We start from the raw sequence: 19762 nt of genomic DNA, 5'->3' as shown, positions 1-19762 counted from the left end.
ATATATATATATATATATATATATATATATATATATATATATATATATATATAAGTTATTAACAGTACATAGGGCTCGAGCACAGCCAGGCTGAACTGCTAGTATATATATATATATATATATATATATATATATATATATATATATATATATATTGCTGTTTGCAATATGCAGAATTCAGTAGTCAACTCTACTCCCCCTCTCTCTCTTTCTCTCGCTCTCTCTCCAAATAATGTACGCGAATATATTTGTACCAAAAATTAAACTATATTTTATTTTATTACCTCACATAACTTAATATTAGAGAGAGAAAGAGAAAGCGAGGAGGGGGGGATATACTAGCTATAAAGTCAACATTCAAATAGAATTCAAATAAAAGTCTATTGATAGCTAAGAAATTACAAAAACAACAAACTCCTCAAACTTCCAACTCCCAAAACACACACACACACACACACACACACACACACACACACACTCATAAAAACAACAACAAAAAAACAAAACGAGATAGCGTTATCCCCTATTTTTTGCATCCACAATGTTGATGTTTGGTGCGGTTGCATAGTTTCAGCCATTCAAGACCCATGTGGGATTTTCATACGTTGTTGATGACTGAATAAACAGCGGATTCGTTTGCTGAAATTAGAAAATAAATAAATAAATAAGAAAAAAAAAAAAATAAAAATAAAAAAATAAATAAAATAAAAAATAAATAAATAAAAGGGTTAATGGCGAATATGCTTCTTTGATTTGTTTGTTTTACGACAGATCGACTTTTTTTTCTGGTTTAATAACAAAACAATAACCGTTGTTAGCCAGGATGCTAAGCCAGGGCATGCACTACAGGACTCTCCCACACCCGCAGCAGTCGCAGTATCCGCAAGTTAGATGTACAGTAGAGTTTACATTACACTTTAATTTCTGTATATTGGTACGGTCAGGAAATAAGGAACAGGAAACGAATTCCAAAATCAAAAAGCCAAAGGAAAATTAGCTATTATAGTAAAAGATCATCCAACAGCTAGAAACCTTTACATTGAAGGGGTGGGATTTTGTTATTAGTTGGGTGGATCAAAAGTATTTTCGTCGAAAGGTTTAAGTGCAATAAGTTAATCGGAACACATTTCTGGGAAGTTAACGGAAAACACTCGTCTTGCGTAAACCACTATCAATAATTTCCCCCACTCTTTAAACCTAAACTAAAATACCATGAACAAAATTCTTTCTCTCTGTTCTGTTTTCCCTGCTTTCTAACTGACTACAATATGGTCGTCTTCAAGTCCAATTTGGACAATTTCTTGATGAGCCGTACCCCTAAGTAATCCAATTTACCAAATTTCCACTAACGATTACTACAATATTATCCCCTTGACTACTGTACACCCATTAACCCTTGCTCTCGAGTGGCCCCCGGGCCTTGATAAGTGGCGACTTCTTTGTAAAAAAAAACAAAACAACAAAAAAAAAAAAAAACCCAGACACAGAGACTTAATACTGATGTTACGATAGAGCTTGGAGCTTGGTAGACAGTGCAGAAACTCTTATGTTATAAATTAAAAAGAACTGCATCCTTTTCAAGAGGGAGAGAATAGTGGTCGGTGCACAAAGTCCGAATTTAACTTAGTAGCAGCCAAATTAGACGTATTTAAATACTAGAACCTGTAAAAACCAATTCCATATAAGCATTTACAAGTAAGACAAGGAAAACGAAGAGGAAGTAAAAACCAATTGAAATAATTATAAACTTTTATTTAAAGGGGGAAAAATAAATTGAAATGGGAGGGAGAAAAAAAATAATAAAGTCTAAAGTTCACCATTTAACCGTATAAATGACTGTATTTTGTCTGCAAAAAATGTCCCCTTTTGGCGTACCTTAAAGGTTCTAGTAACAGTTCAGAAGAGATTGAAAGAATAGAATTAAAAGATAAGAAAAAGAGGCAAAACTTACTTTGAGGTAAGAATAGTATTTTTTAGAAGCAAGGATAATTTATACGGACATTTTTTTAGAGAGAAGAATTGCCATTCCTGCTTGAGATAGCATAAAAATAAAAAATGTCTCGTTGGATTTTCTTCTTTTTTTATCAAATATCTTCAACTTTCTTTTACTCATATTTGTCGGTTTTTACTTGGGAAAAAAACATTATTTGACCTGATGTAGCTTCGGCAGCTTAGTCGAACGAAAACTTTTTTTTTTTAGAGAAGGCTCTTCTTGCTGCACCATTGAAGATTAAACACTTCCCTTTTCACTTCGAATATTTCATGAGGAACAAGCAAATTATTGTTGTTTGTAACGTCACTTTTTCACTCGTCTGAGGTTTAACTTTTGCACTTATTTCTTTTCTTCTAGACAAGACTTTTGACTTGATTTTTTAAGACTTTTCTGTCTGAACTCAGTCGGCATTTTTCTCTTCATTTTCGTCCCCTAGACGAAAATTTAACTGACGAAATAGGGCCTTCATCTAGAACCTCCTGATGTCTCGCCACGATGGGTTACTACATCCAGGTCTGACATTTTAAAACAATGACATTTCACTCCCAAAGACCAAGGCAGCAACTGTCTTTTTTCACTTCCATTTTCGCTTAAATCGGCGAACAAAAAATCACTTGACCAATCGTCAACAAAGAAACAGTCACGTGCTATCAGTAGCAGTTTACAACTACTTGCATAGATGGGTGGGTTAAAGAAAGAAGGAAAGAAAGAGAGAAAGAAGGGTAGATGGTATAATGTTGGGGACTCCCGTCTGGCGGGAATCAAACAGCATGAAAGGAAGACAACGCAGATATAGGTGTTAACAACGGCTCGGTCGCCAGGGAAATGCCATCCGAACTTATTTTATTAGAGAGCGCGCATGCCTAAAGGTAGATAACTCTTAGGGTTATGTCCCTTTACTTGCGGACATCACATCTCTCCCCATCTTGGTGGGACAACCTGTCTTATTTTACTTTTTACTATATAAAAAAATTTGTTATTATTTATTATTATTATTTTTCTAACTTAAATTAAGTTTTAGTCTGGCTGGGGGCAGTCTTTTCCGAGATGGATTTCGTCTCGGTTACTGGTCAGCTATTTGTATTTTGGGTGTTTCCAGGTCTTCTGGAGTGTGTGGCTTATACTCACCTTCAGAATCAGAATCGGAGTCAGGGTTTTCATCCCTAAGTGTTATGCGTTTTAACAAAAAAGAGTTTCTAGTCACTTGGCGATTTCCTCTCTGAACCGTTATCAAACTTCCCTTCATTTTTGTAACGGTATATGGTTTAGGATTGTATGGTGGTGACAGTTTGTTTTGCCTCTTCTGTCTGATCAAGATCTTATCACCCAGGCTGAGAGCTGTTGTTTTTGTCTTTCTATCGACGTACCCCTTCATCTTCTCCTTTCCTTTGGAGTCATTTTCTTTTATTCTTTTTCATGTATCAGTCCTGTTACTGGGCTTTTGATACCATTTGGTATGACGATGTTCATTTTTCAGCCCGTAAAAGCTTCAAATGGAGATATTTTTGTGGTGGTATGGGGGGGGTGGGTGGCTCTATATTGCCTTAGGAAATTTGGTAACTGGATCTTCCAGTTGTGGCCTTCCACCGTGGTCGCAAGAACGTATTTTTTTTAGAGTGCACATAAAACGCTGTACTTCACCATTTGCCTAAGGCCATAGTTTTGTCCTTGAAATGGCGGACTGTTATCAGATTTTAGAACGGTCGAATATCCTTGTCTGGCAAAGATCATGTTTAGACGGGGAATGACTGTACACGCAGATATTGAGGGTATTACCTCCACTTCAGGGAATCTGCTGTAATCGTCGATTATGACTAACACATAGTCACCTGATGGGAACGGACCTACAAAATCGACTGAGATTTCAGTCCATGGAGCAACTGGTAGTGGTGAGAAGTGTATGGGTTCTCGGCTCATGTGCCTTGGGTCTGAGGCTTGGCAGGGAATGCATCCATGTATTGCTTCCTCCACCAGTCTATCGATTCCTGGGAACCACACCTTTTTCCTTATTAGTTGCTTGGTTTTGACCATTCCCTGGTGAGATTGATGGGCTATATCGACTGATCTCTTCCTTAATTTTGAGGGAATTACAAGCCAGTGTCCTCGAAGGACGAGACCATTGTGTATTGAAATTTCATCCTTGAATGGGGAAAAATTTAACAGCTGGAGGTCATTCCATCGTCCATCTTTGACAGCAACCATAACCTTTTGTAACTTGGGGTCCTGTTCTGTGGCTTGTTTGACTTCTTCAAGAGTTAAAGATTTTGGTATTGTATTCTAAGCTACATACCTTATGTAGGCTTCTGCTACATTGTCTTTAGATGGTATGTGTTGCAGGTGGCGACTCAGATAGTCTGCAGGGTTTTGGTCATCTTTCCCGGGATGGTATACCAAGTTGTACTTGTAGGGCATGAGATGAATACGCCAGCGTTCAATCCTTGTTGTTGTCGGTTTAAGACTTTTCACAATCCCAAGAAGAGGACGATGGTCGGTGGTGATTTTGAATCTCGCTCCATATAAATAGAGATGAAAATGTTGAGCTGCATATACGATGGCTAACATCTCTCTCTCAGTTTGAGAGCATCGCTGTTCTACATCTCGGCTTGCATCTACCAGGATGTCGGTGTCTTTCTTCAGGTCGAAGTACGCCATCACCTCAGTTCGAGTCAGAGCTTCCTTTAACTTGTTTGCAGCTTCTTCTTCTTCTTCTTCTTCTTCTTCTTCTTCTTCTTCTTCTTCTTCTGTCCATCTCCAATTAGTATCTTTTTTTGTGAGCTGTCTCAGTGGTTTATTAATAGTGGCATAATGTGTCATGCCCAAAAATGATCTGACTTAACTAATGTTCCTTGGAGATTTGCATTTTGTAATAGCAGAGATTTTCTCTGGATCAAGAGACACTCCATTCTCACTGAAAATGTGTCTGAAGAAAGTCAGTTTCCGTACAGAAAAAAGGCGTTTTTCTTTGTTCAGCTTGGCTCCTACTTCTTGTAGACGTTTCAGGGTGTTCCTTAAGCTGATGTCATGTGATAGCTGGTCATGTGCATAAATTATTATGTCGTCTGATAAGTTTTTCACTTCTGGGATGTCTTTGAAGAGGTCTGATATAGCTTTTTGAAATAGTTCAGAGGCTGCATTCACACCAAAACTTAGTCGCTTGTAACGAAATAAACCTGCATGTGTGGCAAATGTCATTATATATCTGCTGGACTCTTCCAGTTCTAGTTGATGATAAGCATTGGAGAGGTCTAGTTTGCTGAAAACTGTACACCCATTAAAGTCTGCTATTAAATCGTCTACAGTTGGCATTGGATGTTTTATCCGTTGAATGGCTTCATTTGCCTTTCTCATGTCGATGCAAATTCGTACACTACCATTTTTCTTGGGAACTACCACAACCGGGCTAACCCAGGGGTTAGGTCCAGTGACTTCTTCAATCACATCCATTTCTCTGAGACGTTTGAGTTCTGTCTCCATGTCTTTTCTCAAATGTAATGGTATCCTGCGGTGTCGCTGAGTTACGGGGGAAACCGACGAGTCAATGTGGAGATTAATGGTAACTCCGGAAATTTTTCCCATCTTTCCATCAAACAGTGTGGGGAACTCGTCTTGAATTGGGACCGTCACATGGAACGTGAAGTTAAACGTTATCATTCCCAGTGCTTCAGCAGAATGACCACTCAAGAGGTTCTGCATTCCAACTAAAGGATTGTCGCTGTCGACCACAAATATCTTAGCCCTACAGGATTTATACTGAAATTCTATGCTCGCATTAATAAATCCTCGGATGGGTATGGCATGTTTAGGTCTGTACGCAAATATCCGGGTCGTTGTTTTGTTTATACGTAGTTTGTGTTTTAAACCATCATATATGTGTCCAGCAATTATATTAACACTAGCACCCGTCGTCTACCACAAACACTACAGGGGAATTATTTACAAGGGCGGTAACTTTTGGTATCTTAATTGACAGTGTAAATTTCACAGAGTACACAGACTTGTCATTAGACGTAGAGGGAGATACCGGGGCAGGATTAGTGAAACAAATTACTCTTACTGGCTTTGCTTTGCATGCTCTCACAAAGTGGTTTTTCTTGTGGCAATTCTTGCATTCTTTTCCTCGGGCTGGACAAGTTGGGTGTGTAGACGAGTATCCACAATAGTGACACGTTTGCTGTCCTCCATCTTTTTTTTTGTCCATCACGCAGTTGATTCTTTGAGGTGTCATGGCGACTGTTTTGCTGCGTGTATTCACAACAAATGTCTTTACTGCCGTTGGTGTTGAAATTTTCGTTATTTCCACGTGTGAGACGCGTGCGGTTCTTGTTGCTGTAAAGAGCACGTAGTTCATTACGCTCCATGTCTGTGGCACGCGTATATGTCAGTTCGATTGCTTTAGCGTAGAGTTGTCCATTAGCACCTTCCTTCTGACTTTAGAGGATGTGCACCCCTGCAAAATTTGGGCTAGGATCTCTCTGTCTTTATCTTTAAAATCGCACGTGAAGGCTAGAGTCCGTAGACGTGCATGGTATGAGTCTAAGCTTTCGTCCGGGTCTTGCATGGCCCGTCAAAACTTGAAAATTTCGTACGACGTATTCTTTTGCGGCGTAAAATGATTTGTTAGTGACTTCTTTGTAGTTTCATATTCGCCCGAAACTACAGAGCCGTCGTCCAAAATGTTGGTTGCACCTATGCACTTTTGTTGGTCTGTGAAGTCATGGAATATATCGAAAACTTCATCTCCTGCATAGTGGAGAAGTGTCGCTTTCTTTTTTTTTTTATCGTCATGAATGTCCATAGCGACAAATAAATTCTCCAACCTGTCTATCCACTTTTTCCAATGAACGATTGTGGTTTGGTCCGCATGTACGCTAAAACTGGGGAAAACTGGTAACCACCGCTGGTCATTTTTTTGTATTAATTCCGAAAAATGTTTTTTTTTGTATTAAATTCCGAAAATTATGTAGCGTGAGCTCGTCACGAAAACTAATCTCTCGTCGCCAGATATAATGTTGGGGACTCCCGTCTTACGGGAATCAAACAGCACGAAAGGAAGACAACGCAGACATAGGTGTTAACAACGGCTCGGTCGCCAGGGAAATACCATCCGAGCTTATTTTATTAGAGAGCGCGCATGCCTAAAGGTAGATAACTCTTAGGGTTATGTCCCTTTACTTGTGGACATCACAGATGGAAGAATTAAATTCTGACAACAGATTCAGAAGTGGCAACAATACTCTATGAATGGGAGAATGGTAGCCTTTTAGTTTTAAGATTCCCTATGAAAAGAAAAGTTTCAAAATTAATAAAAAGTGTAAGAGATTACGTTTGCAAGGAAAGACTAGAAAGATTAGAAACGACTTTTTTTTTTTTTTTTTGGTTAGGTTCAAAGTGTTAGAGATTGATCTGCTAGTTTTCGGTTCCCATCAAGCCGAAAAACAGTCGCCGGTCTACCACTTAGAAAGGATTGGGGGCGTCTTACTAACACCTGTTTGTAAATTTTGTTTTTCTTCACCCAACGCCAATGAAATTATTTTGATAAAAACGATTTATTTATGCATATTCATATTTATTTAATAATAAAAAATCGATTTGGAAATCTTAAGTAGCACGACCCCTGAAATAAATGCAGTATTATGATGATTGAAGATGCTAGCTAGAAAATTATAGACATATATAAGATATACAGTGACATGGGTGACCATAGACTCCCTCCCCGACACTTTGAATGGTGTAGTGCCCAATTTATTTTTGTAGTTTTCATAAATAAACACATTTTTCAATGTGTAGTACCTGTTCTGACTCGGCTTAATCTATTCTGCTCTCAGTCAGTGAAGAAGTCCTTCTAGACTGAGTCAATCTTTATTTTTGTTCCAATTCAGAGTGCCCCTTTTGGGGGGGTAGGGGGCTGGATTTCTCCACATTAAAAATCGACTTTGTGTCTAACTTTGCTTTCGTGAGGGTGGCAAGTAAATAGGACTTCTTGGTCTTTGGGCTAGGAGCAAAGTGTAGTATCTGTTTAGATGCTACACTTCATCTTTTCTGTATTTGGTCAGTGAAGGAAATATCCTTCTAGACTGGGGCAGTTTTAAATTTTTTGTCCAAATCCAGATTTTTCACTTATCAAGGTCTGGTGACCACTCGAGGATAAGAGTTAAAGAGATCGTCATTTGCACGATGATCGCCTCAACAAGAGGATTGGAAACAATGAGTGAGTTGGGCAGACAATTACTTAATAGGAATTGATTATCCAACAAGTATTTGTTTACATTAGACATGATTGCTAAACCAGTATTTTTTTTTACATTAGACTTGATTACTAAACCAGTATTTATTTACATTAGACTTGATTACTAAGCCAGTATTTGTTTACATTAGACTTGATTATTAAACCTATATTTATTTACATTAGACTTGATTACTAAACAAGTTATTACTAAGCCAGTATTTATTTACAATAAACTAGATTACTAAACCAGTATTTATTTACATTAGACTTGATTATCAAACCTATATTTATTTACATTAAACTAGATTACTAAACCAGTATTTATTTACATTAGACTTGAAGGTGACCATGCTGTAGTCGATCGGCAAATAGACTTGTGCTATTTATTCAACAGATGGGATTTTCTCGGAAAGGTGTATGTCGTTTTTGATGATAACTAAGTTGTCCTGAAGCAAAGTAAATATATATATATGCAAAGGTATAACTTATAACATTGCAGTTGCATATGGACGATCAGTTGTCCAGTTGCAAGAAAAAAAAAAGATTGGGTGATATTTTCTTTTTTTTTGTACGGTTTCTTTCCACAGAAGAGACGTTACTAATCTGTTTCTCCTCTATCGTTATTTTCACGGTAGATGCTCGACTGAGCTCCAATCTCTGGTTTCTCGCAATAAAACATTCAGAGAAAAAAATGCTACATATTTGTCATTTGCATATGCATGCGAGTGTGTATAGGTTTCATTTTACTTAGTTTAATAAGAAAAATGTTTTTAGGAATGCGTTTTATTTTACTTTAGTTGACGGCCCCCAAAATCAACACAGAGAGAGGGAGAGAGAGAGAGAGAGAGAGAGAGAGAGAGGGGGGAAGAGGGAGGGAGAAAGGGGGAGGAGTGATGCTAGTAATGATCTGATCGCTGTTGATTTTGCTGTGGGAGTTTAGTTCTGTGCAGTTGTAGGAGGTCGACCCTCCCAGGATTTGCCTTCTCTCTTTTGGAAGGGGTTAGGTTATTGCTAATCGCCCGAGGCGCCCTCACCGGGGAATGCCGACGGAACTGGCCATGCACTTTTTGCAGGTCACAGTACCCTTCCTCGGGCTGACTGCTGAATCCCACTTTCCGATCCTGACGTCTAAGTTCTTGCAATGGGAGAGAATTAAAGAAAAAACACACACTCTATATGAGCTACATAGATATTCGAATGTTCCATTAAAGTTTCCTTTTGCACTGAAAATGACGGTTAGAACCTTAAAAAGATCTCTCGGCTGGAATGTATGGGATAGCGGGTGAATGTCTGGCATCTAGTAGGATACGACATCCTCAGCAAAAACAAAATGATAAAAAAATTGGAAAAGAAAAAAAAAAAAGAAATTAATATTTCAACTGATTTATTCGACCCCTCCATTTGGCCACCTTCATTTCAATCATCATTCTTTCTATTCTCTGCTTCTCATATTTGCCTCGGTATAAGATGTATCAGATACACAGCCTTTTATTTTGTATAAACTAGGTACGGCAATAATGGCGGAAATAAAGATAGTGGGGCATAGTTTTGAAAACCGGTTTATTATATTTTTTTTGTAGGTTTCCGACTACTTTTTGATTGTATTTGAAAGATTAAAGCCTAAAGTTAATTTCCAAAAGGAAAAAAAAAAAAAAATTTGTACACGTGGACAAAAAAAAAAAAAAGTTATAATGAAAAAAATCTAGAAGATGACAAATTCATCTAAATTTTCAAGTTAAATAAATTCATTGTAAAAATCCCTTGAAAGATAAATGTTAGTTTTATGGATCTACTTCAGAATAAAGTAAAGAAAAGTAAAGTCCGAAGATATTGAAGTAAATTGTTTGTTTGTTAAAAAAAAATGATTAATTAGCCCCCAAAATCGAGAGATTCTAGCTTCACTTAAGCATAGACAGCGAAAATAACGTCAGGTAGTTGGGGGAAGGCGGAGAGTGCTGGTTTTCTTTTGTTTTCTTAGCTGTGCATCCGTACATTTCTATCGTGAACGTTTTTATAATTTTTACCATTTTTTAATTTAATCATTTTTCTGTGTTCTTGCTTTTAAATGAAATTCTTTTTTTTATTTTTTTCAAGATTATATAAAAATTATGTTATGTCAAAAGTTTCACGTTCATTCAAGAAAGGAAAATATTAGAACTTTACATATAAAAAGTATGCAGAACATGTAATCTAAAAAAAAAAAAGAAATATTTTTTGCAATTATAATTTTTTTTTTGTGAAAATATTAAATAAACAATACTTAATTCTATGATAATATAGGTAGTTCAAGAAATCAATTTTTCTCCGAGTTATATCGAATTCAATAATACAGACTTTAGAAGGTTTTTCTGTAATGTTCCTGAAAAAATTAATTGGTCTTTTTTATTGTTACAATTTACGATGCTTTATTTTCATAAAAAAGCAAAAATAAATTCTCGCATTTTTTTTTTACTACTGAAAACCATAACTTTAGTAAAAGTGTTTTTTGTTTAAAAAAAAATAATACATTTCAACTAAGATTTAAATAAAAATAATGGATTCGTTATATTTCGTGATCATTATTTGATAAATACTGAAAATTTCATTAAAATTAGTTTATTTCCTGATTTTTGGTGAATTTTTAAGTAAAGTGATGGGTCAAAATATCTATACATTTTGAGCATCGGCATTCATTTTGCACGTACCAAGTATAAACATTTTGTTTGCTTTTATCTTTATATTAAACTAGAAGAATACTCGTCTCGGGGACTAGTAAAATTAATTCCTCTGAACAGAAAAGTTTGGAACCATTTTTATGACGAATATTAAAATCAACATTCAATACTATCCAACATTATGTCTAGAATCCTTATTCCAAATTTTGATCAAAATCTATTACATGATTTTGATTCTAGAAAGTGAAAATAAATTGGAATGTATGGGATAGCGGGTGAAGGTCTGGCATCCAGTAGGATGCTACATGCAAAATGATAAGAAAATTGAAGAGAGAGAGAGAGAGAGAGAGAGAGAGAGAGAGAGAGAGAGAGAGAGAGAGAGAGAGAGAAACACATATGCTTTTAATTTTATAGATTTCATGGCATTCCGGCATATTTTTCGAGATATTTCATTGTTGCATTACTTCCCCTGTTTTCTAGACAGTGATAGATGATTTGGTGTCCCCGACGAAACATCTTCCAACAGATATTGGTCTTGGATATGACCTTAAAATATATCCAATGGTGAGGCCCCAGCTTGTGGGCTTTGGGGAGTGTGGAGCCACCCTTTAATTGCCATTGCTCCCAGGTCCACTCTGACCCGGAGTGGTAGTACCTGTTAGGGTCCCAACTATGGACCCTACTGGAAAACAACAAATATATTCTATTAACAAAATTTTCTTCAAAATCTTTGGATTCAGCATTAAATAACCTGAAAAGGGTTGATATGCCGTAAAACAAAAACAACCAACCAATCCAACAGATATTATGTATTATAATATAAAAGTAAATGATAGTTTGCTTGAAGAATTGCTGGTGAAGGAATATATGGGAGTTTTAAAAGCCATGGCACTTTGATTAATTTCGGGAGAAAATTCCTCCCCCTTTTCTCCCGAAATTAATCAAAGTTCCATACCACCAACAGACTTTGTATGCACCGGACCTACCAACAACTTGGTTGCAAATTAATTATGTAACGAGGTGACGAATGATAGATAAATAAATAGTTAGACATTTCTCCACTCAAACATACCCGTCTATTTGTTTGTTTTTCTTTTCTTTACTCTTGTGATTCCGGTTCTTTCCGCATTGCTTTTGGCTTTTAAAACTTCCATGTATTATAATATGTATAATGTAATATCATATTATTATTATTTTTTATTATTTATTCGTAACATTTTATATGAAAGTAAGTGCAACAATGTGAACAAATCTTACTTTTATTTAATAAATGTGTAATATTTATTTCTTGTAGCTGTTAACTTTCTTTTTATATGAAATGTTCTTAAAAGTAAAATGAACATATTTTTTACAGAAAAGCATCATTCTTACGCCAAACTACTACTACTACTACTACTACTACTACTACTACTAAAAATAATAATAATAATAATTCGTATAAGAATGTGATAAATTTCTTCGGTCAAAATATCTGTTGGAAGATGTTTCATCGGACACGCCAAAACATCTGTCACCGACTAGAAAACAGGGGAAGTAATGCAAGAATGAATGTCTCGAGAAATATGCGGGAATGCCGATTTCATGAATGATGAGCATATGGAAATGAAGCATGGAACTACTTACAGTTGTCCAAGCGGCCGTTGCTTTCTCTTCATTAAACCGAGCCAATTCTCTTCGGTCAAAAATCGTTGTAATAACTTTCCAGATGATAAGAATAACCAAACCCAGGAGAAGAATGCCACTCACGATTCCGATTACCAAAATGGTCGTCTTCGATTCTGGACAGTCTATGAAAGAAGAACAATAAGAAGTTCAGTTTAAGCAAAATTACAAAACTTTAAAAAAACTTAAAAAAAAAAAAAAAAAAAAAGGATTCGGTGTATTTAATTAATAAAATCAAACACAGTATCCCCTAACCCTAACCTTAACTCTAACCTTAACCCTAATCCTCGCATCAATTATTTACAAAGGAGACCGTAAGTTAAAACAGTAAAAAAAGAAGTCAATCTAATTACAAACAGGAAGTTAATTTTTTTGCTAATGCGTACCACTTATGAAAGCTAAAAATTACTTGAGGATGAGGGATAGATAGGTTGTCAGTTGAATCATAAAGAATATCATGAGAGGATTGAAAAACAACAGAATAAAAAAAATTTGATTGCTTAAAAAGACAAGTATTTAGTGACATTGGATTTGAAAACAACCATGTTGCTGTCTACAGGGAAGTAATCCTGCGATAATGTTTTCCACAGAAGGGAAACCAGAAAGTAAAGAATCTTTGGCATGAATTATCGCTGGAATTCGATTTGTGTCATGTTAGTGGCATAATCACATTGACACAAATCGATTTTTATCAAATCACCAAAGTTAAGCGACGTTGAGTGCGGTCAGTACTAAAATGGGTGACCATTTGGGAATACCGGATGCTGCATGTGGAAGGATGCTGACAATTCTTTGCAAAAGCTAATATTGTTAAAAGCATGAACTTTGACATGCGAATGGGGACCGCTTTTTTTTTTATGGAAAAGTATTAAATTATTCTCTTGACTTAAAAAGCAAAATTAATAGCCTATGAAATACAGGCAAAAGTTATTGCCCGTTGATTTAGGATGAGTGTTCTATGTCAAATTGATGGTTGAATCTGGTTAAATTTGTGCTCATTTTTGCAGTAAATACTAATCCCTACATAACTGTACATCGAACGCATACCAAAATGCTTAATTAGCTGCACCTTATCACAACAAAAAAAGATCCCCACAAAATTTCAGGCAGATCGGACTAGTAGTTTCTGAGAAAACTTCTAAAGTAAATGTAGTATTGTGGTGACTAATCCCTAAAAATCCTTAAATGTGCATTGAATATATACCATAATACTTAATTCGCTCCACCTTGTCATAATAAAGACCCATACAATATTTCAGCAAGATTCCGAGAAAAAAGTGGAACCGGATAGACAGACTAAGAGAAATATAATATAGTTGCTATTATTAAAACCAACTTCAATCGCGCATGGTCGATATATTAGAAGCTAGTGATCTTCTATCGTACGTACATAAAATCGGCATTTTAACCTCCTTGCTGTGAAAGCAAGAAATGCTGGGATTTTATTAGTAGAAAGATGCTTGTTTAAATTTCTGTCAATCTCTGTCTATGTTATGGCAACAACATGGTCAAGGGGAATTAACTCATTTTCTATAAGGCAGAATTATCTCCCCTGCTTTAACTCTGATATAACAATTATCGCGTCTTTATGCAAGAACAGCACGAGATGACATGCTGAGAACGGCCATCTTTGGGAGAGCAGCGGCAAACATCGATGACACGTCAAGTGAAGACGTTTTGGACTGAAATTGAATTATAAGAAATAGACTTAAATTTTTTTTCGACTTCGAAATAAAAGGACTAATTCATAACACTTTGTTTGCTTAGAAACCTGGTAGGTGTATGACTTATTATTAAGTTACAATCTAAGGGTTTGTAGCAGACACAAATAGACCCCTTTTCTTCTCGCGCATTCGCTTCCTCTGAGTGAGTGATGAGGCGTTAAAACTGTCCAATCTGAGGACTTGCACACGAATACAAATTAACCCCTAGGGACCAGACAGCTTCCGGTCCCAGAAGAAAACTCTCTCTTACGCTACCAGCCTTGGTCGGTGCTAGACGCCTGTTCTCTTCGCTGCTCCTACTAAAGGTATTGACGACAGCCGCGGGTTGTAACTACCTCGTAAGGCAGTGGAGACCCGACTCTACTTTCTTCCTTCAGTACGCTTTGCAAATAAACCTTTCCCTTGTTAAGTTGAAGAAGTTGTTTGTCATTGTTCATAGAATTGTGTTATTTTATTTTATTAGGGAAATTCCCAAAAATGGTGACTCCGTCGTGATAACACATTTCCGAACAGACACTTCTTTCGCTTTTTAACAGGGTAAGGCGCGCATTTTAAAAACCAGCACATGGTTTCCAACCACACACATAAACAGACAACGGATTCGGGAGAGCACATTTAAAACTTAAAAAAAAAAAAAAAGACGTTATTTCCCTCTCTTCCTTATCGTTTTTTTTTCCCGTTATATATATATATATATATATATATATATATATATATATATATTATAAACTAAGGAGCATAAAAAAAAAAAAAACAAAAAAAAAAAACAAAGAAAAAACACCCTTTTCTTTCACAACGGCGGGCTACACATAAAAAAAAGAACGCCAACCTACAAAAAGAGGTGACACTTTCTTGGTGTACGAAAAAGAAAAAACTCGACAACAAAAAAAAAAAAAAAAAAAAAAAAAAAAAAAGAACTTTCACGAAGTTTTTCCACATTAGCACTCTTCGGCCAAAATGTAAGTACTTAAAGAGTTCATTTATCTTCAGGTTCACACACATTTATAAAAAAAAAAAAAAAAAAAAAAAAACCATATTGTCCACATTTTTTTTTGCTTCACGGCTCTTCCTGATATAATTTTGTTTTAGCTTTATTTCATGGTAATTTTGTTTCTTTCTTCTCCTCCCCCATTAGCCTGTTAAATTTTTTTTTTGTATTGTCTCTGTTTAAAGATTTTCTCCATATTTCTCCTTTCTTCTCCACGTGGTCCATATTCGGCGTCCTTTCAGATTTCGGATACATTATATATATATATTTTTTTAAAAATATTTGGTATCTACTTTCGGTAGTGACGATGACAACGTTGCCTGCCTTCGCTGGGGACGTCCGGGTCTGGTTTGCTCAACTCGAGTCTTATTTTGCGGCGAACAACGTGTCAGAGCAAACGAAGCTGCACATTTTATTCAGTGCCTTCCCCGCGTCATTGACTCCTGCGGTCAAGGACTTAATAACGGACACCCCGTTAAACTCCACTTACAATAGCATAAAACGGGAGGTGCTACTACGGACGTCCGTGTCGGCGGAAAAGCGTTTTCAAACGCTGGTCCATGACGAGCACTTAGGTGACCGCAGGCCGACGGAACTACTCCGTAGAATGAGGGAACTGGCAGAGGACGTCCCTCCTGACAGTGCCTTAATTAAGCAGCTCTTTTTCTCAAGGCTGCCGGCGCAGGTAAAGGCCATACTTGCGCCAATGTTTGAAAAACACACCGTCGATGTAGTAGCAGCATCGGCGGACAAGGTCATGGACTTTGTGAGGGGGCCTACCACCGCGGCGATTCCACAACAGGATGCTACATCGGTGGCTATACTAACGGCCATCGAACGCCTCACTAGAGAGGTGAGCAAGCTCAATATGGGCAGGTCGCACTCACCCAGACGCCGCTACAAAAGCCGCTCATCTTCCCCGCACCACCGTCGCCGTGCAAACATGCTGGGACTATGTTTTTATCATAGTCGCTATGGCGCTGAAGCACGGAATTGTAAAATGCCCTGCACTTTTAACAACCAGGGAAACTAAATTGTGGAAAGACGAGCACGGCAAACTTTCCACAAAATGCAAATAACCGTGCCTATTTCGTCACTGACGTAAAATCTCAAGCACGTTGCTTGGTAGACACTGGCGCTGTTTGTAGTATATGGCCACTTAGGCTACTTAAAGAAAGGCCACCAGTGTCATTGATAACACTGCAAGCGGTGAACCATTCACCTATCCCCACGTACGGTCAAATTTCACGTTCTCTGGACTTGAATTTACGGAGAGACTTTACGTGGGTTTTCACTGTAGCAGATCTACCGTACCCCATACTAGGCGCGGATTTCTTGCATAATTTTAATTTAATGGTCGACATGCGCAGACGCCGGCTGATAGACGCTAGCACGGAACTTTCCGTCCCTAGCTCGTTATCTAATGCCCCATCTATCAGCCCGATATTTTTCATTGCCGCTGCGAATGACCCATACCATGAGGTGCTACACTCCTACCCGGAGTTAACCAATTTAAATTTTGTGGTGAGCAAACCCACGCACACCACAAAACATCACATTGAGACCACAGGTGCTCCTGTGTTCTCACGCCCTCGTCGTCTTCCTGTGGATAAACTTAAAGCAGCGAAGGCAGAATTTAATCATATGCTACAGTTGGGAATTATACGCCCCTCGTCCAGTCCTTGGGCTTCCCCTCTGCATATGGTTCCAAAACGAGACGGAGATTGGCGTCCAACTGGGGACTATAGACGACTCAATGCCATGACGGTACCTGATCGTTACCCAATCCCGCATATTCAGGACTTTGCTTCCTCTCTGCATGGTTGTAAGACTTTCTCTAAGCTAGATCTGGTTAAGGCTTACCATCAGATCCCGGTGAATCCGGCCGACATACCCAAGACTGCGGTTACAACTCCATTTGGAGCGTTTGAATTTCTTACTATGCCTTTCGGCCTACGCAACGCTGCCAGTACTTTTCAGCGCTTTATGGATGAAGTAGTGCGTGATTTAGATTTCGTCTATAACTATATAGATGACATTCTCGTGGCTAGTGCCTCACCTGAGGAACACGTCACTCACCTCCGCCTACTTTTTGAACGGTTTCAGCAATACCAAGTGAGGATTAACCCTGGTAAATGCGTTTTCGGTGTTACGTCACTAGTTTTCCTGGGCCACATTATCAGCCCAGACGGTATATCTCCGTTGCCGGAAAAGGTGAAGGCTCTACAAGACCTTCAACCGCCCACTTCACTTCGCCAACTTAGGCACTTCCTTGGTCTGTTGAATTACTACAGACGCTTTATCCCACGCTGTGCGGATCTCTTAGCTCCTCTTTCCGACCTGTTACGTAACAGGAAGAAGAAAAACGAGCAGATCTCACTTAATGAGATCCAACTTAAAGCATTTGCGGAAGTGAAAAATAAACTAGCGACGACATCTTTGCTGGCACATCCTGTACCCGATGCCCAGTTTTCACTGGTCGTTGATGCATCGGGCACAGCTGTAGGTGCAGTGCTGCAACAGCAGCACCAACAACAGTTACAACCTCTAGCATACTTTTCGCGACAGCTGAAACCGGCCGAACAACGTTACAGCACGTTTGGCCGCGAACTACTGGCAATGTACCTCGCAGTGAAACACTTCCAACATTCACTCGAGGGCTGACAATTTGTGATCTACACCGATCACCGTCCGCTTACATACGCACTGCGTGCTAAGCCGGACAAATATTCTCCCCGCGAAACACGTCATTTGGACTTTGTTTCGCAGTTTACTAGTGATATCCGACATATCGCGGGTGAGCAGAACGCAGCAGCAGACGCATTGTCTCGCCTGCCCATCAATTCTCTGTCCTCACCATCGGATATCGATTTGCAACAGATGGCCTTGGACCAGCCAAGTCTGGACACGTTGGATCCATCGTCACCTGAATTCGGGACTTGCAAATTCGCATATCTGCCCGTGCCTACTTCTGACACGCAGATCATCTGTGACACCTCAACGGATTCACCTCGACCATTCGTTCCAACGACCCACCGTAGAGTTGTTTTCGACACTCTACACAACCTGGCACACCCCGGACGCAAAGCCACAGTAAAGCTGATTACAGCTAGATTTTTCTGGCCTAACATGAGGCGTGACATCATTGCTTGGTCACGTTCCTGTGTATCCTGCCAAAAATCAAAGGTGCACGAGCATATCCGCGCACCCCTTGGAACATTCAGCACCCCAGACGCTCGGTTTAGCCATGTTCACATTGACTTGGTTGGACCATGGCCGGTCAGTCAGGGATTCACTTATCTCCTGACCTGCATAGACCGTTTCACACGGTGGCCAGAAGCCATCCCACTTAGTGACATTTCGGCTGAATCTGTAGCGCGAGCCCTTATATCAGGCTGGATATCGCGCTACGGAGTTCCCACTACAATCACCACTGATCGTGGTGCACAATTCGAATCCCACCTATTCCGGGAACTGTCCAAGATCCTCGGGATCACTCGCATTCGGACAACAAGCTATCACCCTGCTTCAAATGGGATGATAGAACGCTTCCATCGCCAATTGAAAGCTGCATTACGCGCTTACCCTGATCAACAGCGATGGAGCGAGTACATACCGGTCATCCTTCTTGGCTGTCGGGCATCAATCAAGGAGGACCTGGGATATTCCGCAGCCGAACTGGTCTATGGAGCACCTCTATCGTTGCCAGGTCAGATGCTGACCCCGATAGAGGATATATCAACTGACACAGCTCTATATGTCAACAGACTACGAGCTTATCTCAGTAAGCTACCGCCGATGCACCCTAGGGAACAGACCATTAAATCTTTGGTTCCGAAGGACATAGCGACATGGACTCACGTATTCCTTAGAAAGGACGCAGTAAAAGCCCCCCTAACTCCACCTTACACTGGCCCTTATCGCGTGCTTTCACGCACTGATAAAACTTTTATCCTAGACATTAGTGGTAAAAAAGAGACAGTATCGGTAGATAGGGTAAAAAGAGCCTTTCTGGACACATTAACACCTGAGCCACACATTCCTCCAACATACGCACAGCATAATCATACACCTGAGGTAAATGTTCCACGTGAGAACAATTATGTGACCACTACACGTAGTGGTCGACGGGTACATTGGCCGAAGAGACTTTGCAAAACAGTGTATTTCTGTTGAAAAAGAACATTTTTTCTTCTCTCCTTTTTAGAACAGAACGTTTTGTGCAAATATTCCAACTTTTCACAGAAAAGTAAGAACATTTTTTTTTTCTGCAAGAAAATAACCTAAAGAGACGGACATTTCTTATTGTATTTTTCTTTCTGCTATTTGTTATGCTACCTTTCTCTCTGTCGGCTTTCAGCCTAAGCAGGGGGTTATGTAGCAGACACAAATAGACCCCTTTTCTTCTCGCGCATTCGCTTCCTCTGAGTGAGTGATGAGGCGTTAAAACTGTCCAATCTGAGGACTTGCACACGAATACAAATTAACCCCTAGGGACCAGACAGCTTCCGGTCC

At 38.7% G+C, this 19762-nt stretch overlaps 1 protein-coding gene across 2 annotated transcripts in view; it reads right to left on the bottom strand.

Annotated features, from left to right (window-relative positions):
* Positions 1–511: 511 nt before the first annotated feature.
* The window catches only part of LOC145291470 (integrin beta-1-like), a 116113-nt gene continuing 96862 nt past the window's right edge, over positions 512–19762 (bottom strand). For both annotated transcript variants that reach the window (XM_080137343.1, XM_080137344.1), the window contains exons 21-22: positions 12497–12660; positions 512–639 (exon numbers count right to left, since the gene is read on the bottom strand). In XM_080137343.1, the coding sequence (XP_079993469.1) occupies positions 571–639; positions 12497–12660 (233 nt within the window). In that variant the 3' untranslated portion in view covers positions 512–570. The remainder of the gene's footprint in view (positions 640–12496; positions 12661–19762) is intronic.

This window comes from Euprymna scolopes, chromosome 12, assembly GCF_053919585.1.
Source record: "Euprymna scolopes isolate OS-2025 chromosome 12, ASM5391958v1, whole genome shotgun sequence".
Taxonomy (NCBI): domain Eukaryota; kingdom Metazoa; phylum Mollusca; class Cephalopoda; order Sepiida; family Sepiolidae; genus Euprymna; species Euprymna scolopes.
Note: the sequence above shows the minus strand (reverse complement) of the source record. Positions and strands in the feature narration are given on the sequence as shown.